The sequence below is a fragment of the Lagenorhynchus albirostris genome, chromosome X (genome assembly GCF_949774975.1).
Source record: "Lagenorhynchus albirostris chromosome X, mLagAlb1.1, whole genome shotgun sequence".
In the NCBI taxonomy this organism is placed as follows: Eukaryota; Metazoa; Chordata; class Mammalia; order Artiodactyla; family Delphinidae; genus Lagenorhynchus; species Lagenorhynchus albirostris.
In genome coordinates, this window is record NC_083116.1 from 24,901,502 (window position 1) to 24,918,780 (window position 17,279).

Here is a 17,279-nt window from a genome sequence, read left to right on the forward strand (position 1 = left end):
GGATTTACTTTCTTAGGAATTTTCATACATACCACACAGCAGTTAACTATTGTCATGTTGTACATTGCGTCCCCAGTACTTATGTAACTTATGACTGGAAGTTTCGACCTTCTGACCACCTCTGTCCCATTCCTCCACCCACCCCCCCCACCCCCCCCCCCACCCCCCCGCCTCTGGTAACCACAAATCTGATCTCTCTTTCTATGAGTTTTTTGTGTTCGGGTTTTTGGTTTTGTTTTTTTTCAGATTCCACACATAAGTGAGATCATACAGTATTTGTCTTACTCTGTCCGATTTATTTCACTTAGCATAACGCCCTCAAGGTAGAGTGCTTTGTTTATGATAAAGTCAAATGTACACTTTCAGATAAGGAGGCTTATCCAGCCACAGAAAGGAAATCAGACAATACAACTTTCTAGCTCTCTAGCGCCTGGGCAGGACTGTGGGAAATTCTATCTTATCCCCACTGCATTCCCTCTCTCAGCAGACGAGGAGCCGGGCAGCAGCCTCCCAGCTACATCTATCCAGGGAATTACACCACAGGCCACTGCTGAGGTTCATTCAGATTTTTGACCTCTGCTCATGGATGGCTCAGTTAGCATCTGATCTTGTCATCTTGCCCTGAGAAGTGGGCACGACCACTGCCATCACCTTTCAATGAAATCTTGCTTTCAAACAAGGGGCTATGTGACTGGGAAAGAAAGAAACTGCCCTGAGCTGGAAAGCCCGTTGGAAACCTGCATGCGTAGCATCTTAGGTCAGATCTCCTGGAGGAATAATGAAGAGTGACCTTGCCAAGTGCTGAGGAAACCCTTCAGAAATCAGGAAAGGGAAACCAATGAGGCAGAGTTGCTGGTGATGGATGTGAAACAGAGAGGAACTGCCTGAGTAGTCCAGGCTGTGGGACCACAGTCTCCATAGTGAGGGGGGCCTGCAGCAGCTCCCTTCTGTCTGCTGCCTGGAAACTCCTCCCTACAGGGAAAAGCAGGTTGGTACCTTGCAAGAATCAAAACTGGATATCGTTTTCCTCTCCTGGAAGGAAGACCAGGCAGACAAAGTCGGAGCTGTGTTAGGTGTTCAGGCCCTTCCATGCCCCTTTCTCATCAGGGGTCTTCTTCTTGCAGCCACAGAGCCCCGAGCAGGCCACGGGCAAACGGGCTGAGCAGGGGGGAGGATTTTGCCATTAACCCCAGGCGCAAACAGCACCCTTCAGCCTTTCCTCGATAATGAGCGCTTAGCAGCATAGCTGCAACATGCCAATAACCTTTTTGACTGAAATCCATTTAAGCAAAGCGTGCATCCAATTAAACAACTAGGGCTTGCCATATCTATGATGTCAAATGACCTATTTGATTATTTTTATTTGCGTGCCTGACTCTTTTAACTGATAGCATGTGTGTGCAGTGCACACACTCATGTACAAACAGAACTGAACTTGAGATGGCATTGTGTATAGCCTCAAGTTCAGTTTTGTCCTATAAAATAATGTCTAGCCCCTTTTCCCAAGCCTACCAAAGGCTGGTCTAAGTTTTAAAATTTCAGCAGCTATCCAGGCTGAGTTCTTTAAAGCGTAGTGGATTAACACTGAATCACTAGGCCATTTTGCATAATTTTGGTGGGAGAAGGCAGTAGAGCCAGACTCTACCACTGTGTCCAGGCTGTATCCTGCTCACTTTGGGTAAAAAGAATATAATTGTTTAACATTTTAAAAACAAAAAAAGTACTTAACTATTTTGTAATTTGCAACTTGAAAGCAGTAATGGGTTTCCAAGTGCATGTCCTTACTTTTAATGAAGGGTTTATTTTTCATGGTTCTATTGGCAATAAAAGAACAGCTCCACACCAAAAGCCTTCAGGGAGGCAGTTTCCACTTGGAGGACAGTGAGATTGCCAATTCTGATTTTTTAAAAAAAGTCAACTCACAAGACTATATTTCTAGATATAGGTTATTGCCTATTATCCCAGGTAATTATTTGTTTTCGTCTCTTACTCATATAGGCAAATTACAACACATTATGTACTATATTATAAAAAGATTAAAAAATTAAGTGGCACTGAGATCGGGGGCTCCAGAATGTTTTAATGAACATGTTTCCATTGTCTTCGGTCATTTTATTGGAAGAAGGATTCATTCATTTCAAATTTGGCAACTTAAAGAGCAACAAACAAAATTTTCCTATCACAGTGCAGAATCAGTTTATTAGCCTTCTCAGGCTGGTGGGGGCGGGGCGGGGCGGGGCGGCGGACAGTCATGCCTCCTTTTTCTTTGTCAACAGCACCCTCTGCTGGTCCTTGTGACCCATCACATCTGATGGGATCGACCCAAATTGCAAACGGAGGGCTCCCTGCAACATTGCACACAGCAGGACATGACTCATAAATCAGTTTTCCACCCTTGTGATTCATTACCAGATATATTTTTTCTGTAAAACAGCACAGCTCAAGGAAGTCATCAAGAATTCAGAAGCAGCAAAAAATACCTTCGTTTGATTAATCATCTCTCTGACCTTTTTCTTCTTATTGAACAAGGTTAATAATACTTGTTATCACTCAAAGTTAAACTGTATTAGCTGCCAAGTGATTTTTATTTTGCAAAAGCCTGTTATCACTGCCAAGAGACTTCAACATTGGGATTGGTTACATTCCTCAGGTATGACCCCGAGGGGCATCTGACCAATGCAACGTTTCCCACTGGAGAGGTCAGCAGCTTCCACAGTGACCTGGAGAAGCTGACAAAAGTGGCGCTAGATACTTCCAACCGTGAAAACGTCCTCATGTCAACCAATTTGACAGCAACTAGTACCATATATATTTTAAAACAAGGTAAGAATATTTCCAACTTCGCCAGACTCTAACAGCATCTCTCTTACTTCTACCGTCAAACCTCTGCACACCGTCAATGACTAGAATTCACTTTTGGCTGAGAAGATGACTTCTTTTCCCGATATTCCAGCTATGGAGGCTGAAGCCCAGACAAAGTCACACCTTTCACAAAGTTCCTATAGCAACATTGGGCCACATCCCAGTGGGAGTTATGAGGTTAAATCCCTGCCAAATCTACTCTTCCAGCAAGTCATTTCCCAACACGCAGCTGTTTGTAAGGCTCTTTAAGCTCCAATTGGGTTATACTAAAGAAATGAAGTCTGTGTCCCATCTGAGATTAGCATTCTAGAGCAATGATGACATGGGTGAATAAAAAGGATGAATGAGGATACACACCAAGCAGGAATATAAGGGAAATGAGAGAATTAAAAGCTCATTCTGTTCAAAGAGAGGAAAGTAAAGGAATGGAAGGAAAAAGAAGGAAGGGAGAGAGGGAAGGAAGAAAGGAGGGAAGTGAGGAGAGAGAGGGGGAGAAATAGAGGAGTAAACAGGGAGGAAGGGAGGGAGGGAGGTGGATTTGGAAAGAATATCTTGGAAGCTGAGGGAGGTGGACACAGAGAAATTGTTTTCTCTCTGCCCAGTCATTAAGGACTCTTTCTATTGTTAGGCTGAGCCACTGTAAAAGGATCGGTGGCGACCTTTGTCAGCGTATCATTTTGTGGAGTCCGGCAACCGTGCTGGTGTCCCCCCGCAGTGATGATACTGAGTTAAACTTCATACTCTGCCCATTCTAGCTCCCAGCATATCAAATGGAGGAGGCCAGTCCACCAAGTCAGAAAGGGAGTTTGTGAGGGAATTCTTTAAAAGTGAGAAAGTTTCTCAAAACAAAAACAGCCTGCAGTATTACACAGGAGTCTTTTATCCAAGAAACAAGACAGCCCAGCTGTGAAAATAACGAGACCCAAATGGACAGAGTGTGTTGGCCTGTCAGAGTGGTTGTCTAGCCCAGAGGGCAGTTAGGTCCACGGCACCCCACCTGCTCATCCTTTCCCAACCTTACCTCCTAAAGCTAAACTTGTCTCTCCTCTGCTTCTGTGCTTCCCTTTCTTCCCCCTCTTCCTCCTTTGCTCCTCTGTCTGCAGAAAATACCCAGAGTACCTATCGGGTGAGTCCAGACGGCTCCCTACGTGTCACTTTTGCCAGCGGGATGGAGATCAGCCTCAGCTCAGAGCCCCACATCCTGTCCGGGGCAGTCAACCCCACCCTGGGCAAATGCAACATCTCACTGCCCGGAGAGCACAACGCCAACCTCATCGAGTGGCGGCAGCGGAAGGAGCAGAACAAAGGCAACATTTCCGCTTTTGAAAGAAGGCTGAGGGTAAGGCTCGACCTGATAGAAGCTATAGAATTGGTGTTTTAGTTTTGAAAACGGCAGAGCCTCCCTCATTGGAAGTCCCATTTCTCCAAAGCTTTTCTAGCTGACTGACTAGCTTATATGATATACTAATTCAAGAGAGGGTGCTAAAGGCTGATAATGGTTCAGTACCCTGAAATGAACATTCTAATAGGAGCTTTCTTTTTATTTATTTATTTTTTTTTAAACATCTTTATTGGAGTATAATTGCTTTACCATGGTGTGTTAGTTTCTGCTTTATAACAAAGTGAATCAGTTATACATATGTTCCCATCTCTCTTCCCTCTTGCGTCTCCCTCCCTCCCACCCTCCCTATCCCACCCCTCCAGGTGGTCACAAAGCACCGAGCTGATCTCTCTGTGCTATGCGGCTGCTTCCCACTAGCTTTCTATTTTATGTTTGGTAGTGTATATATGTCCATGCCACTCTCTCACTTTGTCCCAGCTTACCCTTCCCCCTCCTAATAGGAGCTTTCTTTGTCATTAGCCAGCTAAAGTGCTCTGACAATAGCAATTTCAGGCCCCAAGAACATCTGGATCGAGAAATGTGTTTAGTCGGGAGGCCCTCCAGAATCCCTCACAAGGCCTGCAGATGGTCAGCAGGTCCACTGAGCTGTCCCAGACCCCTGCTTTGCGGTAGTTGATACTTCATTTGGAAAGACCAGGCAGGCACACACAGAAGGATGTGAGACATCAGGCAGCATCTGGACAAAAGCAAGATAAAGGGCGAAAACAGTGAATGATATCATTGTCATGAATATACATATTAAGGGCCAAAGGGGTCAAGGACTAGTACTCACATTGGGCTAATGGTGCTCAGAGGCAGCTGCCCGGGGAAATGAAAGATTTGGGGGTTTTCAAGTTCTTACCAAGCACTGTTCACCACAGTTAACCAGGGATCATTCAATCAAAATTGCCTTTCTGCAGCACACGAAGCCTACAGACACCACAGCGCTCTGTCTACCTGTCCCTTCTTGAACATGAATCAATGTTAGGATGACGTGACCAACTTTCCAAGTATAGTAACATTCAATATCAGCCCGAGAGCAACTGCCAGCCTGAGGGAGAAGATCACTCACTATTGAGGCCTGCTTTGAGCACCTGTGTCGTGCCTGGGATACCTGGAACACTTGCATTTTCTTCACTCACAGTAAAATTTCACTCACAGTAAAAATGTGGTAACCTCTAGGCTGTGGCAACGCAATGCCAAACAACCACCCAATTCCAGTGACAAGCCGTCAAGTCAGTCCCATGGCTTGATACGGACAAAATGATCTACACTAGCGCTCACTTTCCAGTCACTTCTGTTGGTAACACAAAGACACAGACTCCCATGCTTGTTTTTTGTAACAGCTACTAAGGTTGTCTACATGCACAAGTCAATTTGTAGGTTTTGATTCCATTGGCCAGAATATTTACTAGGTATGCCACTGAATTGGGAGGTGAAACCAGTCCAAATAGTCAAACCTGTCTGTGTGAGAGCAGTGAGGGTTTCTATCAGAGTTCTTCTAGAAATGAGATCTCCTGGGTAGAACCCTTGATGGGGAAGTCTTACAACTGGCTTAAGGAACGCCTTTATTTTCTTCACCTGTGAAATGAAATGTCATACTAGAGAAAAGTCAGAATTATCTACATATGGCTCACCAACCTCATGGATTCACCCCAGAAAAATTATATCAAATAAATGGTCTCATAGTGCCTCCCCAGCTTATAGTCTGAATAAAACATTGTGAATCATATCATACACTATATGACTTCGGGATTTTATATTCTTTAGGAGAACTCATTCTATACTATGTGACTTTAGTATTTTCCACTTTCTACGATCACCCACCCTGTTTTCTCCCTTCCATATGCACGGATAATGGAGAGAGACTGTAAATTGTAATTTGCACCTCATATCCCAAATTGTTCTTAATACTGAGAAGCTAATGGTCATAAAACATACGGGGGCTCTTTCGTGTTGAGTAGAGTGAAGTGTTATTTAGTTAGTACCATTGATAATTGACCCGTGTCCCATCCCGTGGTAGAGTTGAGCAGATTTGTGGAACGGCTTATAAGGGCAACAAATTCAGGGCCCTCTCCTCTATGACTTCTAGGGTTCTTCCTGAGGTCCTGGGACTGAAGAATGGCTAGGTGGTGTTACTGTACATGTCCCTAGAAATCTAACAACAATAACAATCCTTTACATATGTTTAGTGCCTTACAATCAATAAAATGCTTTCATAGTCAGGGTTTTATTTGATCACCACAACCATCAATTTTTAAAATAAATTTATTTATTTATTTATTTATATTTATTTTTGGCTGCATTGGGTCTCCGTTGCTGCGTGCAGGCTTTCTCTAGTTGCAGCAAGCGGGGGCTACTCTTCGTTGCGGTGCGTGGGCTTCTCATTGCGGTGGCTTCTCTTGTTGCAGAGCACGGGCTTCAGTAGTTGTGGCACGCAGGCTCAATAGTTGTGGCTCACGGGCTCTAGAGCACAGACTCAGTAGTTGTGGTGCACAGGCTTAGTTGCTCTACGACATGTGGGATCTTCCCAGACCAGGGCTCGAGCCCGTGTTCCCTGCCTTGGCAGGCAGATTCTTAACCACTGTGCCACCAGGGAAGTCCAACAACCATCAATTATTGTTATTCCCAATTTACAGATAAGGAGACTAAGGCCCAGAGAGGTTAAGTGATTTGCCCAAAGTCAAACAGCTATTAAGGATCCAAGCCAGCACTAAAATGCAGGGCTTCGCCTAGCGCAGCACTCTTTCCACTACATCATGCTGTGCTGCCTTGTTCCTTAAAATAATTAATCTATAAATCACTGCCCCGCTCAGTGGAGCCACCTTGGCAGGGCCAGACTCCTCATTTCAGTGCTGACAAAAAGAGACAAATAATCGACTGTAATGTACTGGCAAGTGTGGGTGGTGCGGGACAACTGGCTGGCCTCCGGGCAGGCAAAGTGTGGAGGCGGCAAGAGGAAGGAGGCTGTTTAACTGGGTAATCCTTACCTGCTGTCCCCATCCTTAGGCACTTTGGCTTATATTACTGCCTCAGTTTCCCCAGATTAGGCATATCCAATTTAATGGAATGAATACGCTCCCCAAAGGCAGGTGTGGATCCAGTTTTAACCAGGCAAATTCTTTTTCCTTACTGACTTTATTATTTCATAGATGGTGCCCCCTTCACTTATGGTACCTTTCAAGGGGCAAGCTGATGACATATGAGATGTAACTTTCTCTCTCTCTGGGCCAAATATGCGGTGACCCATTCGTAAACATCCATGTAAAGATTAAGGCTCTCTGGTGCCCTCAAGTACCTGGAGACCTTGCACTGAATCTTCTATTTCTCCTGGAGGAGCTGCCGTTCCAGAGCTCTTCAGACAGAATAACAGGTTCAGATAGTCACACAACATAGAAACCCCTGCTGCCCTGGGGGAAATAGGGCTCCTCTTTGAAAAACCACACAGGGGTGTGCTTGTAATTTGCAAATGTGCTTGGGCAGCAGGTCATAAAACACTAATTGTTCGGGCACAGAATGACAGGTTCGTTTAAAGGCTTCCTTGGTAAAATGATGGACATCAAATGTTCCCCAAAGCTACCTATCACATCCACCCCAGACCTTCTAGGTGGAAAGAAAAAAAAAATCAGAAAATGATAGACCTCTCTTGAAGATAAAGCAACAAGAGTTGCTTTTCTCCAACCATCGGTGATTTTCTTTTTCCATACACACTGGGGGTCCTCTTCAAGGTGAGGAAACAAACTGCTGGGAAACATGATATCCTGCTTAGCCTGAGCAGGCGAGGGATTTGTTACCTCTGGGCCATCCGGCACCAGCTCCATTAAGTGAAATAAATCACATTAACATCCTGAAATTTCATTTATTTTAAAAAGCCATTTCCCCCCCAACCTGAGTTGTATTTGAATCATTTTCTTTACAAAGTACTTTCCCATCCAGTCTATGTACCTTCTCATCTGCTGCATCAGTCTGTCCCCATAAATACATTTCCCTGGACAATAGAGAAATTAGACATTCACCAAAAGCACACTGGTTTAGGAACTACATCCAGATTGCACCTTGCTGTGTCCGTGGATAATAATGCTATTAAATGTGACTTATCCCAGCATTGGACCTCAGAGCTCTTTACAAGATTTCGCAGACTGAGATGTGAGGTTACAGCAAAACTCCAGAACTGCAGCCTCCTTTATTTAAAAAAAAAAAAAAAACCAAGAAGCTTAGCACTTCAAACCAAAGTCATCAAATCAAGTAAGATGATTATGTTTTACAAGCAAAATGAAGCCAAGACTAATCTAGAAACTCTCACGATTGATGGTTTTTCTCGCCATTCAAAGATAACTGAGAACAGGGTAGATTTGTTTTGAAATGCAACATGTGACTGTTCATATGCCAGCTGAGCTTTGAAAGGGGGAACAAGCCCAGGTGAAACACAAGGTCCCAGGCTGACAAATGATGGGGAATGTGGGAGACAGCCAAGAGGGTTCCAGCGTCTCCTTCCTTTCTCAGAAAATGTGTTTGCTTCACACTTTTAACTTCGTTCTCCCTAGGTTTGCTGGAGGGTTTCATTTTGTGAAAATTTAGATAAGGAGCCTGCTTGCAGATAGATTCATCTATTTTTAAAATATATCTGTGGGTGTCAGTCCCAAGTAGCAGTGTATTCACCCCTAAGGAGTCGCCTGGAGACAGGAGATTTAAGGCATCGAGGCCACTGGGCAGTGTTGGTTTTTGGGGTCAGGGGATTCTTGGGGCCTTCAAATCACAGACATTTACTGTGATTTGTAAATTTAACAAATTACTATATTTGTTAATCTTGGGTCAACTCCACAAAGATAGCTAGACAGAAAGTATTATTTCACACACTATTTCACTTGTATATAAGCATTAATGATTTGGTATTAAAATTTTTAAATGCCTATTGTACGGTTACCCAGATGAATTCGCCAACGGGAAAGTAATTAAACAAGAGCAAATTATTTTAGTGCACAAAGTGTCCAAGTTAAATGGTATGGCAGAAATCAAGTGAGAGGAATGAGTAAGGTTTTGAAGAAGAACTGGTATGCCCATAACTTTACACCACTTTTCCCATCTATAAAATGAGGGATATGAGCTATACAATCTCTATGATTATGACTAGTAGTATTATTACCATTAATCATAATTATAGCAACTAACATTCATTGAAATCTTATCTGTGTATGGCCATATATTAACTCATTTATTACTCATAACACCTTATCAGGTGCGTTTTCTTATTAACATTCTCACAGATAAAGAAACCAAGGCACACAGAGGGCACACAGCTAGTAAATGGTGACACAGGATTTGAACCCAGGCAGTCCAGGTCAATAGCCCATGTCATAAGATTCCTTCTGGCACTAAGATTCTGTGGTCTGGCAAGGTAAAGAGAGTGCCTTGGGAGGAAAAAAGAAGAAAAACAGGTATAAAGAAATTTCCGGTGGAGCCGTGCAGGCTGATGTTAACCCTGCATACATGCCCTGTGCATCTGTAGGCAACTCTGTGAAACAGAAGCAAGCCTGAGTCGGTTTGCATTGTCAGCGTAGCAATAGCAATAAAAAATAAAATCTGTAGAATTGTATTGATCGATTTCTAAAAGTCACGTACTAATTACCTGAAAACCAGTGAGAATAGAGTAGCGTGTACCAATTTAAAAGCAGCTGTGACTCTGTCCATTCCCACAGCTTCATGGAAATTAAATGCAGTGCATCTCCCAAACTGTAATGTGGTTATTTGGCCCATCTCACTTATTCACCTTTCAACTTCTTCAGCAAAAATCAAACACGTACCTCAGTTGCCTTGTGAGTTGAAATGCTAGACAGCATCCTTGAAAATTCAGCCTTCTCCTCCTTTATTCTGAAGAAAATCAACTGCCGTGATTGGAGCTTAGAGTTCAGCACGTGTGTGTGTGTGTGTGTGTGTGTGTGTGTGTGTGTGTGTGTGTGTGTGTGTGTATTGGGTTGAACCATAGGAAACTGCCCTTTTGGTAGGCCCAAAACACTCAAATATCAGCAGTTGCCTATGGATATTTATATGTCTTTATATATCTATATATCAACCTAATATATCTTTATATATTATCAACCTAATATATTTTTATCCTACTAATTGAATGAGTCTCAAATTGCAAAGGGTTGAAAGGACTTTCTCTTAAGCAATTAAAACTCAAACTCCTAGGAAAGAGCAAGGAAAGGATCTGAGGGGAGGCAGAGGACACTTTTCTTTGGAGCTTCTGCCTGTACCCACCCTTCGCAGGCACTTTGATTTCTGCTGGCAACACAACCCATGGCTCCCCAGTGCATACTCTTTCCTCTTCCCTTTCTGGTCGAAGTGTGAACAAGAAAGCAAGCCCTTCTCCTTACTTCTCTTCAGCAAAGCTAAAAAAAAGCCTAAAGAAAACCGAAGAATAAATTAAAGCATAAATACTTTCCTTATTAAAAAAATTACCAAGTCCAACTTTCTTACCCCAACATACAACTCGTCAGTTGCCAAACTCAAGTGTCTTGCTCAATGTCCAAAGAGACTCTTCTTAACTTGGGGCTATTCTCAAATGTCAACCTTTTCTTTGCCCCTCTCTTTTCCAGGGCAAAGATTGGTATAGATTGTTTGGAGGAAGAGCCAAAATAAGGATTGATGACCCACACTTAGGTCAAGGGCTATTGTTGTCTTTCAGGCAAACAAGAGTTTGTATGAACGTGTTGCTTTCCCACCCTTGCTCATGACCCCAGCAGTCAAAGGTGGTCAGCCTAGCATTCTTTCTCTCAGCCTTCTCACATGTGGGTTCCATAGGAGACTCGCAGGGTGGGGGGCTGTGGCATCTTCAATTCCTTCATCCCCTTTCAGCTCTTAGCCGAATTTTACATTATCTTCCAAACCTGACTTTAAAACTAGTGTTTCAGCAACATCTGAATATCCGAGTGCATTATCCAGAAACAGAAGCATGGTTGCAGAAGTCTTGACAGGCAGGGAAAGGACATTAGGCAGAGTTTTCTTCTGCTCGCTTTGTAGTGGATTTTTTTTTTAATTTTATTTATTTAGTTATTTATTTTTGGCTGCGTTGGGTCTTCGTTGCTGCGCCCGGGCTTTCTCTAGTTGCGGCCAGCGGGGGCTACTCTTGGTTGTGGTGTGCGGGCTTCTCATTGCGGTGGCTTCTCTTGTTGCAGAGCACGGGCTCTAGGCGCGCAGGCTTCAGTAGTTGTGGCTCACGGGCTCTAGAGCGCAGGCTCAGTAGTTGTGGCGCACGGGCTTAGTTGCTCCGTGGCATGTGGGATCTTCCCGGACCAGGGCTCGAACCCGTGTCCCCTGCATTGGCAGGCAGATTCTTAACCACTGCGCCACCAGGGAAGTGCCTGTAGTGGATTTTTAACAGTGGTCCCTGCTTGTGTAGCTGTAATGACTTTATTAAGAAATGTGTTCTTGAGTAGTAAACTTAATCTATCAGACAAATAAAACCACAAATTTAGTTGAACTGGAAATCACTTGTTACTTTGGCTCTTTAACTATCATTATAACATAAATTGTAACAGTTACAACCGTCTCTGGGAGTACATGGATATTTTACAGCTATTGTAAATGAACAGTATTACAGTTAGAGATATGTGGCTATAAAACCACAGGAAAGGTAGTAGAAGAAAGAACACCTGGTTTCGTATAGGTTTCCAAGCCCTGTGTATCAAAAGACAGGAAATACGCGCTTCTCTATCCCCTTTTAGGTGATAACAGCAGTTTACTGTGTATTTATGCACCACGGCACTGCACACATTGGCTACAGATGGTTAAAGAGTCATGTTTCCCAATCTGTGGCTCTATTCCCTGAATGAAACCTACCCCTGCAACTGACAAGACTTCCTCCCAAATAATTGGAGTATCTAATCACTAGTCTTCTGGAATTCATGGCGTGGAACATTTGCTGTCCTTTTTTTTTTTTTTTTTTCTTGCAGAAGCTCAAAATTAATGGCAAGTATCATTAGCCCCAGCTGGCTGATGAAGAAACTGAAACCAAAAGACGTTGAAAATAGCAGACAATTCATAGAAGACGTACATGTGGCGAATAGACGTTTAAAAGGGTTCAACCTCATTAGTAACCAAATAAATGCAAATTTAAACCACAGTAACATACTATTTTCCCACTCTCATATTGGGAAAAGCATACTAACAATGACAATACTCAATGGTGGTAAGGATGGAATGAGTTGAACTCTTCCACTGCTAGTTAATAAGAGCATAAATTTGTAAACCTTTGTGCACCATGAAGTAATATCTCGAGTTGCATTGGGAGTCTTTAATATGTTATCATTTGACCCCATAATTTCCCTTATAGGGTTTTGTATTAAGGAAATATTTATTTACAAAAATGTTCAACAGAACATGAAAGATAAAAGAAAAATGGAAAACAAAAACTCTAATTTCCAACAATAGGAGAAAGGAAAAATAAATGCTTATCATGTAGAAGATATTATATAACCACTAAAATCCACATTTTAAGAATATTTAATAACATGAGGAATGCTCAAGACAAAACATTAGCTGAAAAAGTAGGACACAAAACTTTAAGTATAATTCTAATTGTATTCTTTAAGTGTATGGGCATAGATTATGCAAAACAAAAGTGGGCATGAAATGCTGCAAAGTACTAGCAATGATTCACATTGAAGGATGGGATTACAGGTGATTATTTTCTTTGTATATTTCTATATTTTCCAATTTTTCTGCAATGAAAAAATATCACTTTTATAATGGGGGTAGAAGTTAAGGAGGTTATTTTAAAAAGCAAAGTGCACAAAATTACTGAGCAAAGGAAAACCAGAGTCTGAAATGAGAATGCTGGCTTTGCAGTCATGCAGGGCACTAAGATAAAAACTCTGGATCTCATTTAGATGTGGAATCAAAAAAAAGGCCATAGATACAGAGAACAGATTGGTGGCTGCCAGAGGCAGGTAGTGAAGGGTGGGCGAGATGGATGAAGGGGGTGAAAAGGTGCAAAGCTCCAGTTAAAAGATTAATAAGTCCTGGGGATGTAATGTACAGCATGGTGACTATAGCTAATAATACTGTTTTGTATATTTGACAGTTGCTAAGAGAATAGATCTTAAAAGTTTTCATCACAAGAAAAAAAAGTTGTAACTACATATGGTGATGGATGTTAACTAGATTTTTGTGGTAATTATTTCACAATATATACAAATATTGAACCTGAAACTAATATAATGGTATATGTCAGTTATAGCTCAAGTTTTTAAATAGCAAAAAAAAATTTTAACAAAAAATTTTTGAAAACCTCTTTCTGAGCCAGGATTTTGAAATTGGACTCAAGACCCCTAAAGGTTTCATGTTTGAGTTTCAGATCCCACTTGAGATTTTGTTTAAAATGTTTGTTTATGTACTTATGTGCATTTTTCTGGGGACACAGTATATAGCTTTCAGATATTTAAAGAAATCCTTGACCACAAAAATTATAAATGAACATGAAGTTTAGCTGAATAGCTAGTGAATCCATTTAGTCCGACTATGATTAATGTAGTCAAATCCTAATGTTGTTTTTTTTCCCCTACCTCATTAAACAGATATTTAATATTCTGTTCAGGATCGTGTTGACAATTCCTACAGATATAAATCTAATACACCAAGCTACAGTCCTTGGAATCTGACACATGGGCCCATTCAGAAGCCTAACTAAAATGCAAAAACTAATGATATCTAAAAACAACAATTACTAATATTATTTTTACACATCACCAGGTACCCGTATATGTAATCTCATTTAATTCTTAACACAGGTGTGTGGTGTAGAGTGGTAAATATCACTCCCTTTTCACAGATAAGAAAACTAAGGCCCGAATACAAGAGATGGCTGGTGCACAGACAAGCAGCTAATTCAGTCTCCTGACTCCCGAGAGCCACTGTTGTTTATACTTCTCAAAGTTTCTCCTTTTTTATTTGAAGGGGAGAAGAATTTGCCACCCCAAAATATGCCTCTTTGGTATAAAGATTATTTTAGGCTGATGGAGAAAGCAATGACTTAAATCTGCATAACAACCTTACCCTTGTTTACTGTGCTTTGCCTGGTCACCTCCCATAACTGGCTCCCTCCTCCCAACATCTTTTGTCTTTAGTTGGAGATAGTATATAAGGTGGTGGCTTGGGCCATTTTGGAGAGTTAATCAGTTCCCCTGGGTTTCTCCCATGTGTACAGGAGGTATACATGTTATTAAACTTGTTTGTTTTTCTCCTGTTTTTATTACAGGGTGAGGGTGGCAGTGTGGGGGGGTCTCAGCCAAGAACCTAGAAGGTTCCTTCCAGATATGCTTGGACCCCCTTCACCCAAAAGAAAAGTCTTTTCCTTGAAAGTTGGGTGAAGAGTACATGGCTACTGTATCATTTTTGCAACTTCTTTTTTTTTTAATAGCTCCAACAATTTACATATTTTATTTTATTGGCCGCACTGTGAGGCTTGTGGGATTTTAGTTCCCCGACCAGGGATCAAACCTGGGCCCTGGGCAATGAGAGCTTGGAGTCCTAACCACTGGACCGCCAGGGAATTCCCCACTTTTGCAACTTCTTGTGAGTCAGACTAGTTCCACATAAAAAGTTATAATAAAACAAAACAAACGACTCACTGAAATGAAAACTTAACTGAGCTAAACTAAAATAAATAAAACAAATTTTTAAAGCCCTCCCCTTGGCCTCCCACCCACCTACTTCAAAACCCCTGTCTTCCAGAGCCTTCTTCAGCTCTGTGTTGTCATCAGCTTGCTACAGCAGTTACTGGTGGGAGTGCCAAACATTGGCATTACTAGCTGAAGAGTAGAACAGATCATGTCAGTTGTCCAGTTGCTTTGAAAACCCAGTAAAAGTGGCCTTTTGTCCAATTTTAAAACTTTTTAACTAAGCCATTTAGTTCTTTGGTTATCTTGTGTAGACCAGGCTGAATTTCCTCAGAGGCAGGATTTCTCTGGACAACTTTGGGGCCGTGAAGTACACAGAGGGGATGCTGGCATGCAGTCAAGGAAGCCTAAGACCAGAACCAAGCCGAGCTACTAATTGTTTCTAAACTTGGTACCCAGATTGAACTCCATGCTCTAACCTCACTGAGTGGTGTCACCCTCGCAAATACTGGGGGGCCTACCAACACCTGCCACATTTACCTTCTGGTAAAACATTGCTGAGTGGGCTTCCATCTCAGGAGACAATCTGAGTTGCTCTGTGTTCCCCTGTGATAGATGTGAAGTGGTAAAGCTCCATGCCCAGAGGAACAGGAAGCCCAAGAAGGGATTCTCTGTATAAATTAGAGGGGGCGCTCTATATTCGTTTTTTCTAATTTCTAATTGTGTAAATAACTCACCATTCTATGTTTTAGCCACTTCATTGGTAAAAGAGGGGGAGGAAATCCCGTTCCTTGGTAGGCATCTGACTCACATAAAATAAGATTACATAATCACTGAAAATTGTATCAGCACACTTGAGGCTTGAGTTGGGCAAAAGCAATCAATAACCGTATGTTGAGGAGCTAGCACATACCAGTAGTTAAGACATAGCCCCAACCTTCCAAGACTGTACAGTCTGCTGGGAGAATAAAGACAAGTGTCATCCGAGGAGAAGCCCGGTGGATTCAAAGGCAAGAGACACCCCATTGCTGGAGAAACAGAAAAAGCTTTTCAATTGTGAATGCACTTGATGAGGGGAGCTAAGGCAGTGCTTCAAATGTATTTCCTATCTCTTTTTTGTAGGCCCATAACAGAAACCTGCTCTCCATAGATTTTGATCATATGACTCGCACAGGAAAGATCTATGACGACCATCGGAAATTCACCCTTCGAATTCTTTATGACCAGACTGGACGACCTGTTCTGTGGTCTCCCATAAGCAGATATAATGAAGTGAATATCACATATTCACCTTCAGGATTGGTGACGTTTATTCAACGAGGGACGTGGAATGAAAAAATGGAATATGACCAGAGTGGAAAAATCATTTCAAGAACTTGGGCTGATGGGAAAATTTGGAGCTATACCTACTTAGAAAAGGTAAGCATGTAGGGGAAATAAACTAGTTCTGAGTTCCCGAATGAGAATATTGAAAGCGGCACTGAACTACCCGCCTTGCTGAGGACCTGCAGGAGAAAAGTCTGTGTTCTGGCTGTTCTGTTCTATAGAAGTAACAACAACAAATTATACCTGTAAGGATAAGCTGTTTTTCAGCTGAAAACTTTCCCCAACCCCACGCTCTGCCAGGTACTCTTTCAAACTGAAGTCAGGATAATGGCTTCGATTTCTCCTCATTTGAGCATATTTGTTCATGCTCCTGAAAATGTATCTTTATTATTATGAAAGCTCACACTGAAGTAAAATAGGTAGAAAATTATAAAATTGCGTGTTAATGTATCGCAGCTCCGGAAAAGAGCCTCTTACGCAGAGGATAAGGACTTCTACTTTTGTTAGGATAGTCAGTAAAAGTTTAGCGGTATACATTTGAAGACTAATTTTCCCAAGTAATCGGTCTGAGGAAATGGTAACAGTGGGGCCTCGTTGGTAATAGTCCTTTGTATGTAATGACTCTCCAGTAGCATCTGTAATAGGAGCTCGTGGCCTCTGTCTGCTTGGAATGGGCAAGGATTTTAATCCCATCACTGGATCCATTTGTCAAACATCAGCCCCCCACAGCAAAATGATTTGTAGCCGGATCAGTATCAGAAGACAATAAGAGAAATTGATCTCTATCTACCATCTCAATCTCTGATGTCCTAAGATACTGTCTCTTTTTTCCCAAATCTATCCATTCAACTTATCAGTCCTGAATTAATTTCTGGGAAAATTGGAAGATGCCTTCCCTTGAGGATTCAAGGGTAGTCAGTGCAAAGTCACCCCTAGAAGTTCTTAGAAAAGTCATGGGCATTCATAGCTCACATCGCAAAATTTCACTATTTGCACCAAATGATGCTAAGCCTTTCTGATATACCCCTGAAAGCTTTTTTAAAAAAAAGTGTGCCAGTGGTTGTATGTTATTATAAAACTATTGTATTATTTCC

The 17,279-nt window shown here is 42.0% G+C and overlaps 1 protein-coding gene across 3 annotated transcripts in view; it reads left to right on the forward strand.

Moving 5' to 3' along the window:
- The window catches only part of TENM1 (teneurin transmembrane protein 1), a 566,015-nt gene that overhangs the window by 534,223 nt on the left and 14,513 nt on the right, over positions 1–17,279 (forward strand). For all 3 annotated transcript variants that reach the window (XM_060136803.1, XM_060136804.1, XM_060136805.1), the window contains 3 exons: positions 2,651–2,823; positions 3,966–4,201; positions 15,982–16,278. In XM_060136803.1, the coding sequence (XP_059992786.1) occupies positions 2,651–2,823; positions 3,966–4,201; positions 15,982–16,278 (706 nt within the window). The remainder of the gene's footprint in view (positions 1–2,650; positions 2,824–3,965; positions 4,202–15,981; positions 16,279–17,279) is intronic.